This window comes from Homalodisca vitripennis, chromosome 2 (assembly GCF_021130785.1).
Source record: "Homalodisca vitripennis isolate AUS2020 chromosome 2, UT_GWSS_2.1, whole genome shotgun sequence".
Taxonomy (NCBI): domain Eukaryota; kingdom Metazoa; phylum Arthropoda; class Insecta; order Hemiptera; family Cicadellidae; genus Homalodisca; species Homalodisca vitripennis.
This window is the reverse complement of record NC_060208.1, coordinates 64,986,133-65,003,988: the sequence shown is the minus strand read 5'-3', so window position 1 is coordinate 65,003,988 and position 17,856 is coordinate 64,986,133. Positions and strand designations below refer to the sequence as shown.

The 17,856-nt window shown below is 30.9% G+C and overlaps 1 protein-coding gene across 1 annotated transcript in view; it reads right to left on the bottom strand.

Annotated features, from left to right (window-relative positions):
- Positions 1–6,047: 6,047 nt before the first annotated feature.
- Positions 6,048–17,856, bottom strand: part of LOC124354084 (voltage-dependent calcium channel gamma-5 subunit) — a 255,010-nt gene continuing 243,201 nt past the window's right edge. Inside the window, exons 4-8 of the mRNA XM_046804288.1 lie at positions 14,997–15,137; positions 11,836–11,956; positions 11,013–11,197; positions 10,435–10,577; positions 6,048–7,115 (exon numbers count right to left, since the gene is read on the bottom strand). Coding sequence (XP_046660244.1) covers positions 6,861–7,115; positions 10,435–10,577; positions 11,013–11,197; positions 11,836–11,956; positions 14,997–15,137 — 845 coding nt within the window. The 3' untranslated portion in view covers positions 6,048–6,860. The remainder of the gene's footprint in view (positions 7,116–10,434; positions 10,578–11,012; positions 11,198–11,835; positions 11,957–14,996; positions 15,138–17,856) is intronic.

The following is a 17,856-nucleotide window of genomic DNA, read 5'->3' as shown; positions in this document are numbered from 1 at the left end:
TACAGATACTCGGTTAAATATGTGAATTTTTACGGTAGGAGCACCCTAAATATAAAGTTAACAAGACTAAAATCAGAATAACCTACTCTAAAAATGAAAAAAAAAAAAAAACATAACTAATCAAAAACATATCGCTCATTTTAATACTCTTCAACTAAGTACAATGTTTTTAAGATGGCAGTTGATGGGCTTCTTAAACAACGTCAATGAGTTTTTATTTTTAGAGATTCCTGTAATTTATTATACAAATTTAATGCTGAATAATATACGCCTTGCTCATACAGTTTTAGCTAACACACAGGATAGTGCAATATTTTATATCTTGTGTTATAATATTAAGTTGCTTGATTTACTTTATAAAAGTGTTTACTATTGGATTTATAAAACTTAGTATTTTAAGAATACAAGGAGATGGAATGGTCACAGTTTTATTGTTTCTGAAAATGGTTTGCATGACATACCACATATAGCTAAACATAACTGTTATTACACATTTTTTCATAAACAAAATTTTGAAATACCGAATTCCTCCAGAATTCCCTCTTATATTTGAGATGCGAGAAAAATAAACATAATAAACCAAATTAACGGGTTCAAAATCTGGTAAAGAGCTATTTGTTTTAGCCATTGACAAGCTGAATTTAATTTTCTCAAAGGAGTTCTGCATGTTTATTCCATTTTAGTAGTCTATCTATAACTATACCGAGAAAGATAAAAAAAATGAATTCCCTCAAAATGAAGAAAAATTTAAATTGTGAAATCGAGTGTTTAAGGAAGGTAAGTACTGTATGGTTTTAGGCCACATATGAAGTTATTCTACGTAGAAGGTCATTCACATAAATTAAAAACAACATAGGATCTTATACTGAACGTTGAGGAACTCCATGCTTAACTCACTACCACGACTGAAAATATATATCCATTGATCAGTATGTAACAATTTTGTCTTGTCTTTTTTTAAGACAGTTAAGCACACGCAATCATTGGCTTTTCCACGTAGGCCGAAATAAAGGTTTTGTAATAAAAAACTATGCTTCACACAATAAAAAGCGTTTCATAGGTCTCACAATATTGTAGCGATTTGTTTTTTGAGGCTTTTAAAACTGGGACTAATAAATTTTAAATGGTTGTTATAGTTGGAAATTTTACTCTATATATTATAACTATATAATATACTATATTATATTATATATAATGTTTTATGCTCTGTGGTGTAATGGTAGAACATTCACCCGAAGTGAGAGATCCGGGTTCGAGTCCCTGCGGAGCAAGTACTTTTTGTGATTCAATATTTACTGAAATCATATATAACTGATACATTATTAATTATGTAATATTATATATATATATAATTTATTAATTTACTGTATATTTTATTCACAAACATACTATAGATCTTTAGTTTTATATATATAAAAATACAAGATGTGATACTTAAAATCTCAGAGCTCACAAATCAAATTAAAGAACGTTCATTCTTTTGCATAAGGAGAACATAACAACTAGAAGTTAATGAAAACGATGACTAGGACTATTTCGTAGTTTAACACCTTTTATCCAGTTAATAAAGAAATCACTTTTATCTCGATAATAATGATTTAAATTAAAACTATTACGTTTTTATACTACTTTAAGTAATTATTGAAGATTCATGAAATATTACTAATCACAAATAAATATTATATTATACGAGAAATAAATATAATTTTAACGGTTCTCACAGTTACTTTTTTAAAGTTCAGCGACTGATGAGAGATTCATCGACTTCATAATTTTTAACCAATTATGAATTCATTTCACATTTCTCACAGTGGGTAGAATTATTTTTATAATAATTCAATTTTTCCATGAAAGACAGTTTATATATATTTTTTAATCAGTGCAACGCATCCATTATACCATGGTTGTACTAATGTTTTCTCCACTACTTAATCTACGCATGTCAATATTATTTGCTTTATTAGATCAAACAAACACAAAACTCTATTCTACTATACCACGGTTTACAAGTATTTTCTTGTAAAAAATATAAAGAAGTCGTAATAACTATAGAGATGGAAAAATGTCCATATTTTAATGGACTATATAGGTTAAACTTATAAATATTTATTCGATATTACCTGTTCATGTAAAAAAAACATTGCGGATGAAATGACATAAGGACTGGAGAATAAAACATATTTGGAGTGATATTTAAAAAACTGATGTTGCATGAAGTTATTTCTCTGTTTTCCCAGTAACTATAATGCATATATATATATATATATATATATATATATATATATATATATATATATATATATATATATGTGTGTGTGTATGTGTGTGTGTGTGTGTGTGTGTATGTTTTTTGTTTTGTTTGTTTATATATATATATATATATATATATATATATATATATATATATATATATATATATATAATGCTCATTTTATGTTTTGCACTTTTGGATCAAATTACTCACAATTTGGATTTGGAAAATATAAAATTTGATTTCTGAGATTACCAAAGAGAAAAAGTTTTTAAATATTATATTTTATTTTTTACATATAACTAAGTTGCACATTAAATTTTCTGAATTCAATTTACAATCAATTCATACATAATCCTGCCCTTGATAGTTCTATAAGCCATTCATAAGATATTTGTCAGGCATTCAATTTAACTTTACTTAGAATTTCGTTTAAATCATCTATTGGAACAACATTTGAATATGACAAATACAAAAGACCATTACATTCTAAACACAAACAATATTGTACTAAAAGAGAATTTATGTTATTGTTTTTTTTTTCACAATACTTATCAACAATACTTAAAAAAAGAAGTAGCAAAGAAGTTAGTGCTCCTCTATAGATGTCAATATTAAAAAAAAACAAAACGAAGTAAATTGAGAAAGAAAGAGTATTATTAGTGTTCAGGCCACGAAGGAAAATGGGCGCCGCGCCGTCTTGCAGCCGTCAGAATATAAATCAGCTGATTTTACATAATCTTTAAATCAGTTGTTCTACATAACCTTTAAATCAGCTGTTGCCTGTCCTGTAGCGTTTCCTGCTTGAGATACCGCCTTATTTATAGTCAGTATTTTTACACGTCATATGTTAACTAAGGAGACGAGATAACTGAAGATAGTATTAAATGAAGTTTGTTTGCGTCGGTATCGTAGGATTAGGTTACCATGCTATGAGACTCGCTATGTTGCTATATTTTTGGCCTTAAAAATTAATAGACTTATATTATAACGTCAATGCCGTAAACTTCAACATTTAAAAACTAGTAATTTTAACATTGTCTCTCAAAATAGTATAATTGTAAATAACTGAGTTTAAACAGTTCTTATCGTTCATAAATAAAACCTATGGGTGCGATAAGTCATAGCGAAGAAACAATGATAATATAATACTGAAGGTTAAATACTAGCAGATTTGTGGTTGTTATCGTTGGTAAAACATGATTCAAGATATGTTTATTTTTTTACCCTACAGCTAGTTATTAAACTTTTATTTTGTACTTGTACATATATTAGATATGTTAGATACGCTCTGGGAACTTTAAGATCCATAAGACAGTGGAAAGGAGCCTTAATATTAAAGTGTTAAAATTAAACAAGGCATTCATTCCTTCACATAGGCCTCTTTTAGATGATACATACAATATTACATTAGTTAAGAAACCTGGAAGTATTTTCCTGCACAAAATAATTCCATTAACCTATCATTATATTATAATACATTGAATCCTACTCTTAAAATTCCGCATTTCCTACTTTTACTAGACGAGATTTTAATGTGTAATACACACTAATGAGATAGACCGTTGACAGTTTACGGTTTGTTTTAAAATCCTTATTCTTTTGTCATTCTGGCTAATACACCGCTACAGTATAAGAACCGCTCATCACACTGTATGAGTACGCTACTGTAAGACAAACTACACGAACACAGTGACATACACACCGTGACTGATATCAGATGGTTGAAATATTGAGGTCATTATCAGTAAACAATGGACTCTCAAGACAGTAAACAATCATGAGCCTGTTGTTTATTGTTCTTTGTAGCCCCTCAGAGAATTATCTGTAAACTAGCGCATGCGCTGCATGCCAGTAACTATATATCACACATTAATCACTAATATATGGAATGTTCATTCTAAATAGTGAAATTAAACTTAATTTTCCGATTACAAAACTATTCAATAACTTCCACGGTTTACAAAATATTTATATAAAAGCAGTTTCAGTGCGCTGTAACATACAACACTGAACTGAATGGTTATAAGTGTCAGTCAGAGAGCTTACTGCAAATTTGTGTTCGGTTAGTAGCAGGAGAACTGCTAGATTTTAACTGTTCATATCTGTGCTCGGTTAGTAGCAGGAGTACTGCTAGATTTTAACTGATCACTTTATCCAACGTGCTAACCCACTCTCGACACCGATCTGCATGTTCACATTTGTATCCATCTTTACACGTAGGAAGTATCGTGACAAAATACAGAATAAAGAATTTTATACTGTAGGCTATAATGGCTATGATACAGTAGACAGGTTAAGTGGCACTCTACATCACAAGTAGCAATGTACTTTGAAGTAGTTTGCTTATATTAACAGTACAATCATTTATGGTACTAGGTTTTATAATTTACAAACAAATTATATCAAATAATACTTTGACTATTTAAATATTGAAAAAATTAAACAAATAAGAAAAATATCCTTAAAAAGTATTAAATTTGTAACTCCAAAACAGTGAGCGTTAGTAATTATTTTCTAAAGGTTGATCATGATAGAAATGTATGTTCCTTATTTTTTCATACCATCTTCGAAGAGGTTTTAGATAAGATAAGACTGAAAAGAATACTTTTCTTTAGGATAATATCAAAAACGTATTCCCACATATCAATTATTTAACGTTGATTTAAGGGTAGAAATATCTACAGCACTCCAAAACCTGCATTATTCCTTATTTATGCATGTAAAATTTACCTTTTAAATCGTCATACATTTTTGCAACAATGTAAAGCCAAGCTTCACATGAAGGTTATACCCGTTGCACGGTGACTCCATCATTTGCGAATCTCCCATATAAATCATTGTCATCATTATTAACATTTTTCACAACAATTCTTAAATATATATAGTTAATATACATTTACCTCCAATCGTTGATTGCTTTTCTCGGTTAATTTAATGACACTTTTAATAATTTAAGAAAGTGGGATCTTTACGTGTATTCTGTAGCTGTGGGCCACATATAAAGATACATAAACACATTGAATATTAAGGAGATTAAGATGTAATTGCTTAAAAATCCTCATTCAACACTTTATTAACAGTTCATTATGTAAATTCATTATACATCGGTACAACTAATAGGAAAAAACGAACCATTGTTATAATATTTACAACAACGTACAACATTATAAACTACAAACTTCTCTCAATAACAATGTTTGGTAGACTGACGGCAGTTGTTTTAATAATTAAACATATTTAGTGAAATTAATTGGAAATATGTAACAAGAAAATATACTCTCCCGAATGTATAACAGTAGTGTGCATAAACTTGCCGAATATATATAAAAAATATAAAGTGCTGTATAAAGTGGGTAAATCGTGTTTATAAACTTATGATAATATTAAAATGGTTTAATACTCAAGCAATGCTACACCATTAGTATTGTAAATACGGTCATTCATTCTAATAAACATAAACAAATTTTTCGTCATAGACAACCACTAAATTAATAGGAGCATTGAGATAGTATTTGTTAACACTACAACAATTCAAATGAAAACAACCACAAGATATTTTCCCCTAAGAAACTAAGAACATTGATACAAATGAAAAGAAAATTATAATTCAACGCCTCAAGCAAAAAAGGTTTGGATTGCTTAAATTTGGGCCGATTAAATTTCAACATTTAGTTTAAAACAAGTTTTTTCTATATTGTTTTTACAGTTTTTTCACGTGATATAATGTATTTTTTCATTCCAAATATGAAAAAAACTGTTAAAAATAGCTTTGAAATTTAATAGGTTACAAAAAATATTTCACTGGAATTTTGTATATAATTTTACTTTCATTAGTTTATTTCCCAAGATGTGGTTTGTTAAACTACAATTTTAATTTTCTCCCTCCTCATTTAGTTGAAAGAGAAAATTATTATACACTGAAGTTAAACCTATCACCAACAACAGCAATATAGTAAAACACCTGTTAGAATCTCATAAGAGTAACACTTCATGTTTAAGAGTGTCTAAGCTGGTGCGGGAACAAGGGTGACAATTAAATACAAACTTAAGTCAATTTTAACTATAGCTATTAGAGTAACAATTAACATATAAATAATCAGTCATCTTATCATGAGTTTTTAGATATGGTTAATAAAAGATAACGTCAATTGTAGCTGCAAGTTATTTCAAGTTATGTGGTTAAATAATTCTTGCAACAAGCTCATATATAATTCCTAAAACGAACTATCGAACACATTGATTCACAAACTATTTAGAATAACCAGCAATAACTGATGAGTTTTCAGTACTTATGATAATATTTTGTAGTTAACCTTGTGGACGAGCCCGATAACAGTTGTATGTATTTTAAAGTTTACATAAATTACAGCAGGTGGTTTTTTATGTAGTAATAAGTGAGCAAATTGTACCAATATTATTTATCATTAATTATTTTCTTTCTTTGAACCTTCGTCTCTCAGTTATCTTCAGTTCATTAAAACGTTTTTTACACTTATGCGACTTAAACACTAATAATACTAACACCACACTAAAACTCCTCTTCCATGTTCAAGAAGGACTTTGTAATGTGAGTCTTCCGACAATGGACTCTCAGGGACCACAGGGGCTAGACGGGCGTAGTCCTTCTCAGAGTCTCCAGATCCTGGCGGGTCCGTGAGATCGTCCCTAGCGGTGGGACGGGATCCATGTCAAAAGTGACAAAGTCGGGATGCGGACTAAAGTCACCGATGTCGTCACAGTTAATGTCGGCCGTGGTGGAGACCGTGATGTCTCGCGGGAGACCGGGGTCCCAGGGAACGTCGCAGGAGACCTCCCAGGGGCACGGATAGGGGTAGTATGCGGCCGAGACAGTGCTTACACCCTGCAACAGATCAACATCAATTTACCAGGAATATCGAGCAGATCCTAAAATATCTGAACGGATACAAGAAACTATACAAGAACGGACCTATAAAAATCTTATAAAAATGGGCTACCGAGATGGAAAGCAGCTGTTCAAAGAGATTGAATTTACCCTAATAATTTTATTAGTTTATTATTAGCATTATTTTATTAAAACAGGTTTAATTTCATGTGCATATAACTAAATAAATAAAAATTCCTTTATTCATTCGAGCTTTTCTCAGGTACATCGATTTTCAGAGCAACTCATGTCAAGTTTAAATATTAGAAATTCTACATTTAAATCAACTACAACAACAATCCATAATCTAAATTGTGTTTAACGAAACTATATGAGAGAATAAATAAATAACAATAAATATATCACCACATACGTAAATCTTAATTATTAATTTAAAAAACTGCAAGGATAAAACCTTTTAATATTTCTCTTTGAGAAATACAGGGAGGAAATTGTACACTGTCAGGCTAATAATCGAGAAACTTCTTCTTCCGATCTCCCTTGTCACTCTGAAAAATGGAGCTCCCGATCATTGTGGGTGCTTCGCTGTGAGACCTCCTTCCGGTATGTTAGTCCCTCACTCAGGCACTGAGGTTCATTGAGGGAAAGAACCCTGTGGATCATACAGTTAGTAAGTATCCTGCATGTCTTTTCCTTGGGTAGCGTATTTAAGGCCTCTCGGTAACTAGACACGTGAGTGAATCGCCCAAGATTGAAAATAAACCGTATAGCATTGTCCATTGTTCAAACTCCGGGTTCTAGTACAAGTTCCGGAGGCGCGGAGACAAGTGTAGATGCTTCGAGCAATGCAGGTTAAGTCAAGGGCTGCACTGCTGTCGCCTCAGCGTCAATCGATGAACGTCACTGCCTCGCTCTTGATTCTGCTCACCTCAGCTCAGACCGCAGACACTTAATCGTATCAGCCTCAAGAACCTTCACTGTTGTTAAAAAAAAATATTAATTCCTTTCTTCTGTTAGAGCAGATTTTTGTCTTCTTTTTCCTTTATAGGTTATCTACTTCTAAAGGTTGACAACCCATCTCTTTCAGCCGCTCGTTTTCAGCCTTACACTCTTCTTGTTGAGTTGTCAAGTAGTTGATGTTAGTGTCATATTGGTCTTCCAATTCACAGAAAGTAACTGATTTGTCTTTGAAGCACTTATCGAGATTTACACATCGGCTTCCAGCACCACAAAGATCAACTCGTAAGGAACTAACTTCTTCTTACAAAACACTGTTGTTTTTGGCAAAGTCGTTTAGTTTTCCCACGAGCAATACAATGTAGGGAACAAGAGTTTTTACTATGTCCTCACCAAACGTAGTAAAATTTGCTCTTATGTCGATATAAAAGTTAGATGCCAGATCTATAACATCCTGATCACGATAATACAAACAGTCTATAGAATTTTGCAGTTCTTATCTTTTAACAGGAGGCATTTAACGTGAAAAAAGTATTATATCAAAAAAATTAATGTATTATTATATGTCAATATAGTAAATTCAAATACATAATAACCTAGAAGGATTTATAACAAAATAACAATGATTTAATCAATGATTAAATAAAATAAATAAAAGTTAACAATAACGACAAACCTAATTAGAACATTACATTTTTACAAAGTACTATCAATAACATATTTTTTTAAACGAGCCAGAATGTAAACAAGTATTCTAAAATTATAAAAACAGCAGTAACTAAACTAACGATGAACAATGTAGTAGTATTTGTAAATAACATTAAATCAGATCAGCAGCTCCTGCAAGCCATAAACAACAGTAACAGTACAGTAAAGAAAGTCTGTTGCGGATACAATATTGAAGGCGCAGTAACAATCCAACCACGACGACAGAGTCCAGCAAACAGTGCTTGGACAGTTATGGTAGACGGGAGTCAGTGGGCAAACAGGTTTGGCAATGTTGGCACTAGCACCAACTCAATAGCAATGCGCAGAGAGCATGATAACTGCTATCAGTCCGTCTCGAAGTTAGTCACAAAGTTTTAAACATTTGCTAATTCAAAAAATTTACCTTTCAGTAAATCTTCTTATTTATATCGAAGTATTTAACATCAATTTTAATAATAAATGACTTAGTTACATGAATTAGGTAATTAATTACCTCTTTACTACTGTGACATACGTTATTTAATTAAAATATGAAAGCACAAAACACCTTTTGACTTATAATGTAACTATATGCCTAACCCCCAATCAACCTATACTTTCTTTTAAGATTTTCTTTGAACCCTTGTAGACCAACCCCAATATGATGAACATTTTCAATATTAAAAGTAGTTTTTAGGTACAGTAGTTATGTGTAAATTTTTGTTGTTTATCTGCAATAACTCAACGAATAAAATGCCGTACTCGAATTTTCTGTAGGCCCTGTACATATTGGTATTATATTTCCTAGAATTTAAGTACATGTTCAAAATAATTTAACTTAAATTGTTTTACGGGTTTTATGAACAAGAAAATTATTAACTAAAAGTATAGAAAAACAAGCCTCATGTTATGATGTCCATATGAGTTACGAGCATCCTTATCGTCTTATAATATAAAGTAGCTTCATAATATAGAGTACTGAAATACTGAAAGTGATGTGACAGAACTAAAGAAAAAGCAACAGAATAGACAATCCAATACCACTTCTCTTAATTATGAGTTTTGTTTCTTTGTACCGTATTTAAGGGTTTAGTATAGATAATAAAGTATATATATATATATATATATATATATATATATATATATATATATCAATATTTTTTAGTTAAAAACTAGAAATGTATGTAATTTTAACTGTAACTGTATGTTTGCAAGCGGCCCGCCTGCCCGGCCATTGGTGGTGGTTCGGAAGTCACCTTTAAGCCGTTGGTCCCCAGGTTAAGTGTTAGAGAGGGCTTGTTAGCCCTAACTTCGCCTGGTAAAATAAGACATTCTTTACTTTTTTTTTTTTTTAATTTCCCATCTAAGAATATAAAATAGTCGCTTTAGTACGACTGGATATTGGTTTAAAATCTTAAGTGCTTGAGTGGGTTTTTACTGATAATGATCATTATAATCAGGTAGAGATTTGCAGATAAAACAAAAATAGGAAATCAGCTTCAGGAACACCAAAAACACTTGTATTTCGTCTACTACATTGGAGTAGAGTAGATTATAAACGTTATTACATCTTTATCCTTTACTTATTCACTTATTTACCTCGTTTTCCCCTTATCAATTTAATTTCCACATGTTTATTCATAATATAAAATAACCAATATCGAAAACTGACCCCATGGACGCTTAACTGAGGACTGCCTCGGTCGCTGTCCAAGTAGACTCTCCGAGCTGCTCCCCCTGGTGACACGGCGTCCAGGTGGTTGTTGTCTATAACAGGCTGGGGGTAGTAGGGGTGTCTTCTGCACTGGTACACGGCTACAACAACAAGCACTTCATTATTCCGCAGAATTAAACATTTGAATTAATTTCTCTGTTATCATCATGGTCATGTATAATTCCAAAACTAACGTGTATTGTACTTAGTAATAGATCATTCATAGTAAAGCGTAATGCAATTACTGTTGGTTGTAATGTATACCCTACTCACAAGGCACCAATACGCAAGCCACATTGTTCTTTCTTTTGAATGATTTCCATTATTGCTATGACATAAATAATCTGGAAATTACTCATAACTAATAATCTATTCACGTATTTAGATGGATAATGATTAAATATGTGGTGTTTTTTTTAAGTGTTTCATAATCATGCCTTGTCAATCTTATTGAAATAAGTGTTCCTCATATTTTTACGGTTTGAAAACATTTGAGTTATACCCTTTACTGTAATTTGTAATAATCGTGTGTGTACCTCCAGGATAGGCGGGTGGTTGATGGTCCTCCAGAGGAGATGGGTTGGATTTCCTGCGGTGATTGATGGAGTAAAGTTCAAGCCGTTTGCTCGCCCAGTCCCGTTGTGTCCAATAGATATAGAGAAGAACAGCACATGTTCCTGCTGCCTCTGAACTCATAAACCCGCTGACGTACAGGAGAAAGCTGAGGAAAAAGTGGCTTTTTATTTAAAATAATTGTAAATATGTATGTGAATTCTCATTAAAACTGTATATTGTCCTTAAAAAACTACTTATAACGAATTAAATTTGAGATTTGTTGCTGGCCAGATAGAATAAAATGAGATTTCAATAGAAATAAAATTGGTCCAAGTCTGACCCTTGAGGAACTCCATAAGTTATGTATAGTTTTTTAAGTTCATGGGTGGAGTCTTACAATATATTAAATATATACTAGAGGATAACTCTCAATTACTTTATAGGACTAATGTACTCGCTAGGTGAAACACAAACAGATTTTTTCAACAACAAAGCATTATTCATTAAACTATTTTTTTATTTATTAAACCGTCTTTTAGCTGTGTTTTAAAACAGTGATAATGAAGGTTTCCAAGGCTATCAAAATAGAAATTAAGAAATATGTTTTATCAGAATACCTTTGTCACTTTACTACACAACGAAAATATATTTCTTTTTGTAAATACCGAATCGGTTAGTTTGAAATTTAAAGATTTTAAATACAAATGATTTTATAGTACATTCAAATACTATATATGTATGTTATTGACTGATTGTATTTTATAAATTGTATTATATAAAATTCATATATTCCGTATTACTTACCTGTATCCATATCTGAATGTGAACATTGGAGGCTGCAGCTGGGAACGAGGTCTGAGCTTGCTGCCCACTTCAGCTTTGAATACTGATATGTACATTACCAGTCCGATCAACATCAGAAGACCTGCAAAACATCGGACACTCAAGCTTAAAAATTACCACTAGATTAATACATTTCCGAATTACTAATACACGACACTATAAGAGCCCATAATCTTTTTTTTTTAAGTGATTATCTCATGCAAAATCTAACTCTACTTTAATTTAATAAACATCAACATGAAACGCTATTAAACGTTTAGAAATGTTTCATAGAACCAGAGCATGGAAAGCTTATAGAAATATCGAAGGAATTAGGCAATATATGAACAAATCATGAGTCTTAAACTAATTAAAGTCTTATTTGTATAAACCTTATATTGTAAAACTTGTACCTTGTAACTTGTAACATTATACCTTGTATAAACTCTATACACCCCAATCTTGGCAACTTTTTATTTAGCGTGTTATATTGAATAATATGTTTCTTTCATAATGCAAAGATCTTAGTATTGTAACTTTTTTTACCCACTGATACTTTTATTTTCCTGTAATACATTACATTATAAAATGGACATAACATACAAGGAATTATACAAAATATAACATTCTCAGTCCCACATTACATTCATAGCCATGGTATTTACAGTATTTACAGACTAAAATCGATTACTAATTCTAAAGTGTTAACAAATGAATCAAAACAATAATGACTCAAGTAAAAGTAATAAAGCGCTTGGAAATACAGAACTGGTAGATGGACATTGTTTTGTTGGTAGATTAAAAATAACATCCATCATTGTAAGTATGGAAGAAACTAAATCATGTTATAATATCATAATTAAATCAAACATAAATTATTATTATAAAAAAATTGGTCTACATTAAATAAAATCAAGTAAAATGAAAAAACACAGTATGTAAATTTTAACTTTAATGATTTTGTTTTTGACCAAGACCTAGTAACATGTTTTAAATTGTGGAGAAATTTACTGTAATTGTAAGATAATTAAAAAAGAAGACCATTTTAAATACTTACGAGTAATTTTTGACAAGAAATTAACATGGGAAAATCACATTACAACTTTAAAAACCAAACTTAATTCAACAATCAGAAAGTTTTATTTTTTTAAAAAGTTTTGCGATCAAAATTTGTTAAGAACTTTATATTTCGCTCTTGTTAATTCAAGAATAGAATACGGTATTATTTGCTGGGGGGGACATATAAGTACTTAATAGGCAAGTTAAGAGTAGTTCAGAACCATTTTATGAGAATTATGTTATACTAGCAGAGGAGAGATAGTTCTTTTCCCCTTTTTTGTCGACTTCAAATATTGCCTTTGCAGAATTTATTTATCTTTAAGGTATTAAGATATACTGTACCTTATTAAGGGCTTTTTATCTCAGAAGTGGTAATTTGGGAACTACTAATCTAACATATGAGACCAGAGGTATAGAAAATCGAATTTCCCGAATTTAAAAAGTGAATAAGTCTGCATTTAAACATTCTTTTTCCTATGTTGTTCCCAAGTTTTTAAATATATTGCCATACGAAATAAAGTTAGCAAACAATACACATTTTTTCAATTTTAAGCTAAAGACATATACTGTCTTTTAAAGAGTGTAATTGGTTTTATGATTAACATCAAATTCAAAATTAGCACTAATTTACAGTAAATTGAATTAAAAAAAAATAAGATGAGTAGGCTTATGTTCGTTATATAAACTATTTTCAATCAGTGTACTGTATATTTGCTGGGTTTTTATTTTAACTTGTTACTATAGAAGCATAATTTTTTTGTTATATATTTTAAGCCAGTTGTTATTTAGTGAGTAAGGTATGTAAGTGTGTTGATAAGCCGAGTGATAGTGATAAGACACAGATGCCACAGAGAGCGACTCGGCTGTTGAAACACGTTAAGAAACTGGATTCTAACACAAATAGTGTATTTTATTTTGCTATATTTATACTGGCCACAATACTTGTAAAAGTTGCCATTTAATTCCAAGATGTTCATTTTTTCATATTAACTTTGTTGTTTTTAGAAGGAATAAAATAATTTATTCATTTATTATATGTATCACTCCGTCTTGGTAATATATTTTTAGCCTGTAGATCAATCTTCAAGACTAATATAGTCGTATTTATTTACTTTTTATAGAACTGTAGCCGAATTAATGTAAATTTTAATGATAATGAGCAAATACCTTTAAATACTTTTAACATTAAAATAATACATGTATAGCCCATTAAAGAATTTAACTAAATAACACCATATTTATTCAAACATAAAATTTTATTCGAATATCATAGACTGTTTGTATATTGACTATAAATATTATTAAGAGAGAGAGAAATTAAAATACAATAATGAACCATTTTAACTGAGACTTCCATACCAGTGTTAATAATTAAGGCCATAGTAAACTAACATTAACCACAAGAAATTTTATTAGTGGCAACTTAGTTTGTAAAACCAGGAAATCAAATATCCTAATATATTACTAATATCTTTAGTATATGAACTGTTTATTTTATCAACGCGTTCCATTGGATTAAAGGTTTGAGGGAACTTCCTGCTGTTTAATGTTTAATCGTCAAAGTGCAAATGACAGCACCATGAGTATCTTGTGATTTACGAGCCAGGAAATAGTATATGTACTCTCTGAAAAGACAATAACGTTCGTGCAGTTGCCAGCCGATTCGATCTGCCGATGGGCTCGGCTCTCGACACGCACCAGTCGTTTATCCAAATATTAGTCACTTAATGATGCAAATTTACGGACTTTTAAATACAAATTTAAAAGAAATCTTTTTAGATTACAAAATGAAACTAAACCATTTTTAAAAGTTCTGCAAACAAAAGCAAGAGATTAAAATGGCTTAAGATCCATTTTTATACTTAAAGGAACGATCCAATATATGCATTCTAACATTCTTGTTTTGAATATGTATGCTGTGTGAAGATTACGCATTCTCCAATTGTTGGTCTATTGTTTTGTCCATCATCCAATATTGTTGTATACTATCCAATATTGTTTAATTCTCGTACTTTTTAAGATACCAAGGATAACCCAGTATACTTTTACGGGTAGGTTACATGTCTGGTTTGGCAAACACGTACCTGATATGATGAAGATAACTCCTGCAACGAAGGTGAGGAGGCGACGGTGGCGCGCTAGGTGGCCACAGAGACAACAGAACTCTCCACACAGAAGCAGAAGACTTGCGGACACGAAGAAAATGGCTGATCTCGTCACCGCATCTAATGAGAGAACGGGAGTGTAATGAACAAAAGATACGTGTAATTAATTTCTACCCACATTGAACAAAAAATTAAAGCAGCTCCTAGGGGCCGAGATGTGCAAGAATTAAGGGACTCCTAGAGCCCGGGAGGTCCTAGAGCCTGCGAGCTTCCAAAGGACAGGAGCTGCCAGAAGACGGCACGCGCCAGACCTTAGCTCCTCCACCAGGCGGGAGCTTAAGGTTATGGCACATGCTTGTGGCTTTTACGGAACCAGGTGGTTAACTGACGTTTCAATATAGGTCTACCAATCTTATGAACTGTAACGGAAATCCACTTCAATCTTGTGGCTGGTGAGGCAGAAGATCTTGTTTAAAATCACAATAGTTTACAATTCAAATTCAATATAACACGCTTTCGACGTTTTACATAATTTCAACAATCAATATGATTAGTTTATATATACATGTGTATTTTTATGATATATGTGTACTTTTTAAGACTAAGTGCAACAAGGAATTTCATCATATACTTGTCCTGAGTGGTAAAAAAAATAATCGTCTTAGTATACTAAAGGTACGATCTATGCGACCTCAGTCACGTATTAAACCATTTTCTAGTGTTTAAAGAATTGAGCGCATTCCTTATGCGTTCTTGGATAACTGCTTTTTGTTTTTTAGGTATACAATATATGGGTGGATGCAAAATGTTTTGATTGTTTATGTAAATAAATAAAAGTAAGTAATGCAATTCAAATGTAATCATTGCCGTTTGACGATAGCTCTCAAAGGTGCCATTAGGTTCCCTGGAGCTTTAAATCAGGGATAATACTATTTACTCTGCCTTGCTTTTCGCTGCGTAAAGGAAGCGACTTTTATAATTTTAGTCTATCACCTTTTTATAGCATATGATCAATAGTAAATAAAATGTTCTTGAGGTTAGTTCCTCGCGAAATATAAATAATTCAACTTTAATATATAGCACAGAAAGATCTTGTCAGTTACAATAAAGTTCATTCATTTCAATGTTTATCACATTTGTTTGAAAATGTAAAGAACGAGGTGAAAGTAAACCACGCATCAAAATTAGGTAAAAATTAATTTATTATTTATATAACCTAGAACAATTTATGACTCAATTATATGTCATAAAGAGAATTTCACAATAAATTTTCTTTTGTTGTTTTGACTTACATGTGAATTTTTTTAATCACACAGACAAATTTTGTTTTTAGAATTGTATTTGTGGAGGACAAGGTTTTAACAGTGTCAACATTAAGAAAGTTGACTTATTCAAGTTTCAATAATAAAGGAGTAGTTTTAAAGTGAATCCTATAAGTTTATTTACATAGTAAAAAAATACGTTTTAGTCGCTGAATTTTTAAAAATGTACTTAAGAAATTAAAAATATCAAACCATTTTTAATATTTTACAGTGGCTGCTTAAAAATTATGAATTTAATATGTCGTTAGAAAGATTGAACATTCAACATTGGTTACCAAAAAAGAACGTAAACAGGAATTTCGAATCATCTTAGATTCATATTCAATAATAAACGGGTGGTGGGGTTGTGTTTTGGCTGACTAGAATACCAAATTCTTTAATTTATTTCTATCATCATATTAATAATCCCAATCTCCATACTTTGGTGTATCGGAGTCCTGATTTGGGACTATATCTGGAAGGTAACGTAACTTTATTTGAAACTCTTCAGGTGTACGTAGTTACAGAAAGAATTTTTAACACACTCTAAATTTTGTAGACGAACAACAATTGCCAGTATCAAGTAAAAACAAAAAGTATTTTCACAAACCTTTAAGAAACTATTACTAAACCATTTTTTATCGAAATTCATTATATTTAAATAAATTATTACAACTACATACTCGAAAAAACTCTTTAACAATGAACTACCAGTAGATTGTAAGTTATTATTTACTATTGTAGTAGTATGTACATTTTGTGTGTTTAATAATTATATAATTTTGTAAAGATAGAGCTTGTTAAGTTACTGAAGAAATCATTATCATACTTCAGTATATTTATTTATTTTAATTACAAATCGTACATATAGAACACAACTTTATTTTTTGCTTTAATTTAATTTTAACTTTCTCTAATTATATTAATTAGAGTGTAATAACTCATTTTGTTTAACTCTATTAATGTTTATTATAAAATTACACTTATTCATTTTATTTTCAGAATGTTATGAGATACGTAGACATGTAATAAAATTAAATTTCATCCAAAATAATAAAACTATTTTTGATTTATAAATTTATGTTTCACATAAAGTCGTTTCCCTGCGAACATAGTGAACGTGGCAAGAACTACGTGGACTTAGGCACCACGACTCACAATAATAATTATAGTTGTTATGAGTACTAATGAAGGAAACAGAATTTTTCCGGACATTTTTCATCGTTCAGTGATACAATATGTTCAGTAACGCTGTTTTGAGATCTGTAATCTGATCTCTTCTTCAGGTAAATGACTAAACTAATGCATGACTACAACCCAACTTAAAGTAAACAAAACATACTAGAGTGTTGTGAAACGCCTAAGTCAGGAAGCACAGCAGCCATGTCTATTCCATGCACACTAACTGTAAAACAATAAGCAATAAACGCCGACCAGTTTTCCTCTAACTACCATACTAACCATACAGGTACTACAGAACAAATCGTTGTTCATATTAATGGTCCAAGAGACGGTCCTGTTAGATGAAACGGAGAATT